The 10,255-nt window shown below is 41.0% G+C and overlaps 1 protein-coding gene across 1 annotated transcript; it reads right to left on the bottom strand.

Annotated features, from left to right (window-relative positions):
- Positions 1-9,180: 9,180 nt before the first annotated feature.
- gnrh3 (gonadotropin-releasing hormone 3) lies at positions 9,181-10,231 on the bottom strand. Its single transcript, XM_068717254.1, has 4 exons — positions 10,224-10,231; positions 9,898-10,040; positions 9,613-9,693; positions 9,181-9,329 (listed from the first exon to the last, which is right to left on the bottom strand). The coding sequence occupies exons 2-4, from the start codon at positions 10,033-10,035 to the stop codon at positions 9,276-9,278; spliced, it is 273 nt and encodes a 90-aa protein (XP_068573355.1). The 5' UTR covers positions 10,036-10,040; positions 10,224-10,231; the 3' UTR covers positions 9,181-9,275.
- Between the last annotated feature and the right edge of the window lie 24 nt (positions 10,232-10,255).

Raw genomic sequence — 10,255 nt, 5'->3', positions numbered from 1 at the left:
TAACAAGTGCTGCCTTCTCTTGTTTGGTTAACAGACAAAGGAAGGTTGCTTTCATGTAATTGTGTGTATACACATGTGCGTGTACTAGCGAGCGTGTGTGTGTGTGTGTGTGTGTGTGTGTGTGTGCATCTGTATGTGGGTTTGTTTATGTATGTGAGAAGCAGAGATGAAGTGAGAGAGGGAGTGCGTGTCAGAGGGGAAAATGAAGCAGGACATAAAAGGTGCAGAGAGGCTCAGCATTGGGAGGGAGGGGAAAGAAAAACGAAGGAGTGGTGGTGGGGTGGGGGTGTTCTCGCAGATTACCCAGTGCACCTTGCTCAACTCTGCAGGCCCACACACTCACATCAAAGTGGTACCCCCTATCTGCCCGAGGCTTAGTCGGCCCCTGTCCACCCCCCATGTCACTCCATACATCCTCCCGTTCATGTTGAATAATTGACAGTTCTGTTTTACATGCTCAGCATTTGCCAGGACATGGAAGTGTGACTCCAAACAGGGCATGACTCTGAGAGGTGCTGTGCGTTGGGTTGACTTCATTATAGTGCCCTGCTAATGCTCTGTGCACACCCTGAGCTGAATACCATCAAGCGTAATCCATGGAGGAATTGTGTGGTTGCGGTAATAAAGATGCATTTTTTGCTGCGGTTTTATCGAAACTTAATTGTCCACATAGCTTAAAGAGTTTCCCTTCCCACATGTGAGTTGACAGCAGGTTTCATTTCCAAGCCAGGTTTATGAAGGGAGCAACAACTCCCTTCATTACAATGAGTCTCTTTCAGTTGCTTCTTTGAAGACACTATGTGCTGTCTGGTGTGCACTTACATTCTGAATCTGCTGAACTTGTTGGATGTCACTCAAGACCAACAGAATGGCCGCGCATAGCAAAGGACAATGACTGTCATGGGTATGTGAAAGGGCTAGAGTGTTTGTGCCAGGGCGATCTCTGAAGTCAAATAAGCCATTATCAGTCTGTCAAGCCAGGTCTCATTTGAGGTCTCTTAATAACAGTTAGGCAGTTTGGTGAAGTCTCTATCAATGCCCCGGTAATAGCTTTTTACAACTACTGGAGAGAAATTAGACAAAGAACTGAAGTGATAAAGTAAGGTTGCAACAGGGTGCTGAGTTCCTCTTGTTATTGTACCCTCTGGTATATGCTCTGCATAAAACAAATATGTAAATATGTCTGGTGGTGTGTCTTTGCATCACATGGGTTTGTGTGGCGATTGAGTCTTTACTGTAGTAGTGTAGTATGGTATGGTCCTTAGAGCAAGAGAAGAAAAGGCCTTGCTGTTCATTTGATAGTTTACCTTGACCCCTGAAGTGTGTCGCTCGCACCCTGAGGGCTTGGGCTGGCAAAACCTTTCTCAGTCCCCCCTGGGAATGATAATCTCAACGTGGGCGTTTACTATGGACACCAGACACAACACCATTAGCCACAGCTCCGCTGCTGCTCATTAGGACCCCCGATCGATATAGGCGGCCACAGAAATCGCCAGTGCTGCGGAACCAGCTATCACTCTTCAGAGTTATTATCGTAAACACTACTAGCCAAGATTTAGGGCAGTACCCCACTTTTGCTGTTTCTATCAGAACCAGAGGGTTGGGAGGGCAATAACTGAATGACTGACTTCTAAAGACATTATATTGTATCACTTGTTCTGAAACTTTGTGCTGTGTGGAGGCATTGCCTTGCAATAAAATTAGAAGCAGTCAGGAAGCATTACCGTGTACGCTGCTCTGTTCTCTGGGGTTTGGTATTATGACATGGTCGCAGCAGAAAAACACTGACACAGAGGAAGTTCACTCATTACTGCAGAGATATTTGAGTGCTGATGTCTCCCTTATTGAGTGTCAAAAACAAATGAGTAGGTTAAAGCACAGCTACATCATTTGCTGAGTTTGCAAAGCAACCCTGTACACGACACAAAATGTGTTATAGAAAAACAAAACAAAAGTAGAACTATGTGGGGTTAAAATGGGAGCAACTAAATGCAGAACGACCACACTGTTTTTAAATGGTTGCAGCACACAGTGGGACACGATAATTTTATTATTTTCCAATTCTTTCCCTCCAAAACACGAGGTGTGGAGACATAAGTCACAGGAAATTGTAGATGAAAAGACAAAAAAAAGATAGTCCATTGGTTTGTGGCAGAGGAGAGAATAATATTGAGGCAAAATTGTGAAAATAAGAAAAAGGGGAGATGTATTGATTTTTGGTGGAGCCAGGGAAAGAAAAGAGAGGGAATAAAGAAGTGCTCTTTGGCCGATGTGTCCAAATGATGTCTCAGGGGAGGTTCTTAATGGTAGGGGGAGGGGTGGAGGGGGGTTAAGGGGGTGAGGTGGGGGTGACGGGGGCAGGTGCCTACCCTGACTAAGGCATGGAACTGCCCTTAGGCTAGGGCTAATGGTATTGGCTGAGCTTACTTTAAGCAGCTCTTTCCTAATGGCCAACTATGAGTGTGCCACAGGATAGACAGGTATTGATTGGTTCAAATGCTCTTGAGTTGACAAGAACTGAAAGTCCCTCAAGCATATACAATCTTGCAGCAAATTATGTCACACGGAAAGGTGATTAAAAACAGAAGCTTGGGGCAGGCACACTCATTAAAAGTGTATATGATATTTCTCTTGTTGTCCTTGTATCGCACGCTCTTCTTTGTGTTTACTCCTTTTTCTGCCAAAGCCTTTGTCTCTCTGGTGTTTGTTTTTTTTCAGTTTCCCTGATTGAGAAACATCTGTTTATACATTGTGAAATTCTTCAATCTTCAAACCTTGTTTTCCATAATAGAGATTGAGTGTGTTCACTGTTGGACCTCCATTGCATCAGTCAAAGTAGTGCATATGCTGTAGTTATGCACTCCATCAGTGGTTTAAAATTGTCATTTGAATAGAGTCAAATGGTCTGACATTTAAAAAAAATTAATACAGGTTTGATGGTTATATTCACCTTAAAAAAGGTGCAGCACACAGCTATAGTATACAGAGAACAATGCCATATATTTGCTTTGTTGTCATGCCCCCCTTTCTCATACACACATACAAAAAATGCTGTGTACAAGCTTTTCTCTTATTCACATGGGGCGCTTTCTAGACTGCTTGAGGCATCTGCTTTGATTGCATAATTCCCAAGAGACGAACAATACAAAACAAAAATACTGACTGAATTCAGACTTATAATATACCGAACAAATAACATACCAGCTCCACTCTTCAAAACCATAGTTCTCTAAAGAAAAGGAATTGGAGAGTAAATTCAAAGTTGAAAGCTTAGCTGTTTCACAGTGAATGCAGGGATGAGGGTGAAAGATGAAACAAACTTTTTTCCTGGCTGAAAATGTGCAGCATTACCAAAACAAATAGGCAATAGCGTGCACATTTACGTACACTTTAACTTAAGTGGAACATATCAGAGATACTATAAACCATTTTTAAGCCATAAATGCTGTAGATATTGGTGAGGAAACGTTTTATTATGCAGGGGTAATACAACAGGTCCCCCACGTCATCTGCTGCTTTGCCAAGTGTAGCATGACAGTTTCAAGCAAAGTTAACAGTGTTGAACAAATGAAAGTTAAATGAAATGACGGGTCCTTTTTCCTCCGGAAAAGAAAAAAAAAAAGGAGAGAAAGATTTTCTGCATCCAAATGATACGGCTGCACTCAAAGCTCGCAGTTTTCTTCTCTTTCGATTAAATGCTCTTTCTCTGGCTGTTTGTGCTTTACAGTGGAGTGTGCTACATCGCTACTTTCTTCTCTACAGGGGCCCCTGGGCTCCCCAAGCAATAGGAGTAAATTAGAGTGCACCTGTTCCAGCTCCAAGATAAGCCATCTCCAGAGGATTTCCTCTGAGTAAAATGAAGTGAGTGAAGAATAAACAGAATATCACAGCATTACTCCGCCAAGGTGAAGTTGCTGCTGCTCTGGGGACACGGTTCGTTTTGCACAACACCCAGCAAAATATCCTCTATAAACCTCTGTATGTAAGACTGTAGGAATGGTCTCTGCTCACAGCGGAGAGAATACGAGCTGCACTTTTGTGTTCCAACCAAGGCAGCGAGTCTGCTTCCAGACTATATCTACTCACAACCTTGACTTGAAATGCTCTTATTTTGTGGTCTGGGTTTTTGTGGTTTGTTTCCAGCATGTTTTGACTCTGTGTCAACACATCTGCGATAGTCAAACATCAAAACACATACTTCCCCTTTTTCCATTCCTGTACCACTGCCAAATATTTCTGAAAGTATCTAATTAAGTCAAGAAAATTGTCAGTACATTTCTCCCCTCTTCCCATCAGCATAGCCACATGAGTAACTCCTTGGGTGTTTCTTAGCGGAAATAAAAGATGTAACCCCAGTGTGATGCCCAAAGACCACTGACCGTAGATGTCTAGAATGCAAAATTCACTCAGTAGGTTTACACATAAAAGGCATGGATAATTAGAGGAAAAATGTAATTCATCATACGTTTGATAATCAGTCTGATTTGGTCTCCTATCTGCACCAGAGCATTCAAATAACCCCCCTACTATTAGCACCCCACTCTCTCTCACACCAGTTGTCTGTTTTACCCTCTCTTTGTTCCCCTACAACACATTATCATTATTGTAGCTAATTGCATGGTTTGCCTTGAAGTTGTGCTGGAGACTCGTGATCTGGGGTTGAAACGTGAACAGGGATCCGGTCTTCTCCACAGCTTGCTTTACACTACTAATTGCCGTTACCACAGGATAAGGCATGCTCCTCGCTGTGGCCAGCCGGACGAGGCTGGAACAGGCATGGGGTGGGTTGGGTGGGGGGATACTATCACACAAGGGTGGTAAGACGTGGGAGGGAGAGCCAAGGGTGGCATAACTGAAGTGGGATGGGTAGACCAGATTGGGGAGGGAAAGGATAGCGGTTGGGGGTAAGCGGGGGGGATGGAACCAGCGTTAGATGTAGGTCAGCGGGAGTGGAGTACCCTAAAGATTACAGTTGGTTAGCGCGACCCCTCTCTGACAGGATCTGAGCCCTTACTCCCAGCAGAGGTGGACCGTGGCATTTGGGAAACCCAGCTATTAGTGAGGCTAATAAAGCCCAGGCAGAAAGTTTTGAACCTCCGGTAGTCCAGAGACATTGTCCTGCCACAGGTCCAAAGGCTGGATCTTAGTTAATATCGTCCTTAATGACATCAGAGAGTCTTTAAATTATAGTTAATAAGACTAGTGGAGCTGCGGTGTGGTGTAAAGACATCTATAGGCACCAATTTTCATTTTACAATCTCTCAAAAATAATTGTGTTTTTATGAGCACATCTTTTTATTATCTTTGTTTATTAAAGAAGTGTAATGTGAGCGATGAGTTCATCTAACTCTGAAAATGTGAGATTTGTGCGCGCTCTGATAGTTTCTTAATTCAGATGGGAACGTTAGTTTTACACCACAGTATCAACTTCCAACTTCAAAATGAGTCAGAGCTCCCCGATGGGGTTTTAGAAAAGGAAATGGAATCACAGACATAACTAGTGACAAAGCCTCCATCACCTCATAGAAGATCTCACTCCATCTGTGAGAACTTTGGGTCTACCCTAGAAAAATAATAAATATCCTCTTCTCATGGCTGGCGCTCGTTTTGTTCAAAAGGTGGTTTCAAGACTAAACAAAGGAAATGGTGTCATTAATGATATATATATATATATATATATATATATATATATATATATATATATATATATATGAACTAGGGCCTCTTAGAACAGTTTCCTACAAATGCATGGATAAGGGTCTGATCTCTTTCCTAACAAAGGATCTCTAAAATATGAAGTGAAAAGCTACCCAAGATGAAGCTGGTAAAGAAACAAGCGAGGAAGAGCCTATTTCCACAACACAAACAGATTTCCTGGCCTTTAGCAGTCTCTTACTGGGATACTTTGAGGCATATCCATCAAAACACAGCTGTATTCATTCATATTTCATACCTCCTCCTTCTCCCAGTGCTTTAACACTGTTCTTTGATCAAAGGAGAGAAGTCGGATCACAACAGGAAGGTTCCCTGTCAGCCAAGAAGGAGAAGGAAGGCCAATCCACTATACTGTACATGCTATCATATAGTTTTCTGTACTTCAACTTCAGTCACAAAATAAAATGGAAAAAAAAAGAAAATGAATCCCTTGCAAACGCAAAACTAAGAACATGAGAGAAATGCATGACTTTCCACCGATGAAATGCTTTTATATAAATTTCCACATTTTATAATGAGCTGGTTTCAGGCCATGTACAGCTCCACTGCAACATTGTACAAAATACTTTTTGGTATAAACACAAACTCCATCAGTCAGTGTGCAGGAAAATTAACAATTTTCTTGCAAAGCTAGAGATGATTGATTGAAGTCTTTGTTCGATTTAGAGGAATAACAGTTTCTGCAAACTTAAGTGATGGAATTGCTGAGAGACCCGACAGCCAGGAGCAGATTCAAAACATGCAGCTCAAGAGTGTCACCATGTGGAGACGTGTGGATATGATAAAACAGTGGGAGAGCAGACGCTCTACCTTAGAACGCAGCTCAATAAGAGCAGTCGCAGCTTCATTTCTTCTGTCACCAATTCCTTAGTTTTTTTTACATATTTTTTCCAATTAAATTTCATGTCAACTGCTTTACATTAGGCGTTCTGTGTCCATCTTTACCTCACCTCCAACATATCAATTCCAAGACACAGCACTTCCAAAGAGCTTTTTCAGTAAGGCTCTGGGAGAAAAAGTGTTTGAAGACCTCCCTGACATTTAGACTCTCTCTGAAGATGACTTTGCCTTCTACTATAGCCTGCGGGAACATAGTAAGACCCACACTAAACTTCAATTGATATGCAGGGCCAGATTCCTCCAGGGGAAATTATCATTCTGTTCATAATAAGAGCCACAACAAGCACCTGGAAAATGACTTTATTATACACTCCGCTTCAATAAAAGTTTCCTATGACCCATCGGAAACACACACATGGTGCACGAAGCATAATCGTGATGAAATGAAAACTATATTATGCATATGATAGAATGCTTATTTGATGGTGGGCTGTGCAAGGATGCACATCTGCTCAGGCGTGCTTGATTGGCAGGTGTGTTAATGCGGCGCTGTAGCCTTGGATGGAGGTGCTCTGAGACCTCTTTTTTCCTGAAGCCATTATCCAAATATGTTCTGTTTTTCAAACAAATGAATGGCACCAAAATCAAAGTATCAAAAATGTATTGCCCTTCATAATGGAATTCCCTCTGAGCAAGGACATGTAACAATGGGCCATTCTCAGCTTCCTGTGCTTTCCCTCTCTATATGCCAATGGATGTGACCTCCACAGCTCTAACAATGGGGCATCCAGCAGCACAAGCACTTGGCTTCTCGCCACAGTCACTACGTGCAGTTAGGTTGCTTTCATCGTTGTTGTTATATTTAAGGATGACATCCTAGCCTGTCGGCCTCTACTATTGTCTTCACCGTGATTATTTTCTACCGTTGTTTAGCCCCAGTTGTGGCTCTTTGATGAAAAGGTCGCCACTCAATTGGAAAACAGTCATTAAAATGCGGTGGGTACTATTCACCAGTGTTCATGGGGGAACGAACTCAACTGAGCTGGTTAATCAAAAGTTAATTATATAATTTTCATGCAGATGAGGGAAACATTCAAATGAATCCCAACACTACAATCATTACAAAAAATAAATAAATAAATAATTCTAAAATGCTATAAAATGTTCAGGGACCAGGAGGCTGTAAACAATATGAAGTTTAATTTGAGGTAAACAAAGTGAATATCCACCAGGGGGTCCGGGAAGGAGAAAGTGAGGTTAAATCAAATTTGGAAACATAGATACCAGCAGGTTTTGTTGTCCTGATATACGTGCAATTAGGCAGGTCCTTGATGAGGACACTGGGACGGAGAAAGTTGGCTTTCACAGCAAATGCTTTGGGATTATTTAAAGGGAATTTATGGGATTTTATGCTTTATCTGTAAACATTAATTATTCTCACACAACTATACCAAATTGAATTAAAACCATATTTTAGGAAATGTTGTAAAAGCATAATTATCCTTTATGGGGATGCTGCAAAATTATTGAATACTCCATAAAGATAAGGATAAATCAATTCAAGCAAGTCTCATCGTGACTCTCAGAAGAAAATGCCCAGGACAACATGTTATTCTGTAACTTTGTCAAAGAAGGTAAAATGGAATGTAACGCTTAAAAAAAAAAATCTTAGACTTCCTCATCAAAGGAAATGATTGTGTTATGCAAATTACAACCATGAATATTAAACCAACGATGTGAAGTATCACAAATGAACAAGCATTGTTCTGGAAGTGCAATGGAATGTGGTTTAATTTCTTTTTAATTCTATGTGCTTTTATAGTGTTCACCTTTTCCCAGTTGTGCCAGCGGGTTTGGGTTCATTGGCGTGCATTACAACCACGCTCTAACAATGCAGGGCCTCCACGGTGTCAGCACAGTTCATGAATCCTAGCCCCTTATGCACCAGGCGATTAGTATGGTGCTCTGTCTGTGGGGCTTTGCCAGAAAATGAGTTCTCTTTAAAACATATGCCCCCTGCTGATTCTTTTCCTTTCCTGATATGAAATTCCAATTTTTATAATGAACACCAATTTCCTGTTCGGATAGGAGGGGGTAGAAAAGTTTTACACTCTCTCTGTTTTGAATGGCTGCAGATATCCTAAATTTGCGGAAAGCTGTTGAGGACGTCACAAGCAGAAAATATTTTGTCTCTTTCAGTTTGCGGAAGCTAATCAACATTCAGGTACGAACACAAAAATCAGCTGGTGTAATTTTCCACATCACATATGCACACGACTGGTGTGGCAGAAAATAGAATTACCAAAACTGTAGCAAATTCAATTAAGTCATTGATTTCTAATAAATTGGCCTAATCACCAGCTGTTGTCATGCTAAAATTGTTGTGTCACAAGTTTGTCATGCTTGTCGGTCGTGGCTGCTTTACAAAGGCAATTTTATCTATTTAACGGCTTTAAAATGGCGTTTTATATTTAATTAGCATACTAATGACCACGTCTACAAAGTGAGATCACAATATGATAATCTGATTGAACAAAACATTTGATCATTTCATCAGATTTCAAAAACTTTATTACAATTTCAGACATACATGTAATTGATCTGTGCAATAAATGTGATGATTTGTTGAAGTCAGTATCCTGCACTCGGGCGATCCATAACAGGTGTTGATGGAGATGCAAATACAGTCCTTTTCTTTTCCTTCTTTTTTTTGTAGCTCTTCAATTATTTGGGAACTTTCTCTTTCGCTCAAAATGACTGTAATCATCATTAATCTGAAGAGATTGAAATTAAATCTCAGTAAACAGTTTGATCTGCTGCTTGAATATTTTATACAACAAATGTATCAATCTTCATTCGTATATACAGCACCAAAAGATTAAATTAAGCATTCACACATTCACTCATGCAAAAAGGGAAAAATAAAAACAGTCATTGAGCAGTTTGTATATTGTCATTGCTGCTTTGGAACACAATGGTACCCAGTGGTGTAGCGTACATTAATATTGTACAATTGAAGTAGACATTCGTGATAAATTATGTATAATAAGCACTTACTGCATTGTATGGTCTAAGTCTCTCTTGGGTCTGGGCACTCGCCTCTTCGGGAAGAGACACCACCCCTCCTGTACCCATCATCTAAGTACAATAAAATAGAGTTTTTAGTCGATGAAACCAAGGTTGGTATGAAATCTAAACCCAACAGCATGTTGAAAAAAAAAAAATCAGGCTTAAATAATTTTCTAGAAGTATTTAATTTCAGATTTTGCTTTATATTTCATAAAGACACCACATATCCTGAAACCTTGGACTTCACGTATAAATAAAAATAAAATCACTCACCCTGATGGTTGCCTCCAGCTCTCCCACACTTCTCTTTCCACCTGGTAGCCACCCATAGGACCAGTGCTGGGACAGGGTGACCTGGACCACCAACGCCAACAACAACACCTGCACCATCACTCTGCTGCTCGCTTCCATTAGAGCTGCAGAGGAAGCCAAATTTGTAATAAAAACAATAATGCCTTCTCTCTCACAGCGCTCTCACAGCTCCACAGCTCGCAGGCCAGGGGTTATAAAGCATTGCAAACAGAATTTTAGACAGTAATTAATAAGGAGCAATTCTACCGTAATGAACATTGAACAAACTTCATTGAGGACTCACTCACCTCTGTATTTGCCTTGTTTGCATGTGGTGCAT

The sequence above is a fragment of the Cebidichthys violaceus genome, unplaced genomic scaffold (genome assembly GCF_023349555.1).
Source record: "Cebidichthys violaceus isolate CVI_PGR_0920_01 unplaced genomic scaffold, fCebVio1.0.p SCAF_10, whole genome shotgun sequence".
Lineage (NCBI taxonomy): Eukaryota > Metazoa > Chordata > Actinopteri > Perciformes > Stichaeidae > Cebidichthys > Cebidichthys violaceus.
Note: the sequence above shows the minus strand (reverse complement) of the source record. Positions and strands in the feature narration are given on the sequence as shown.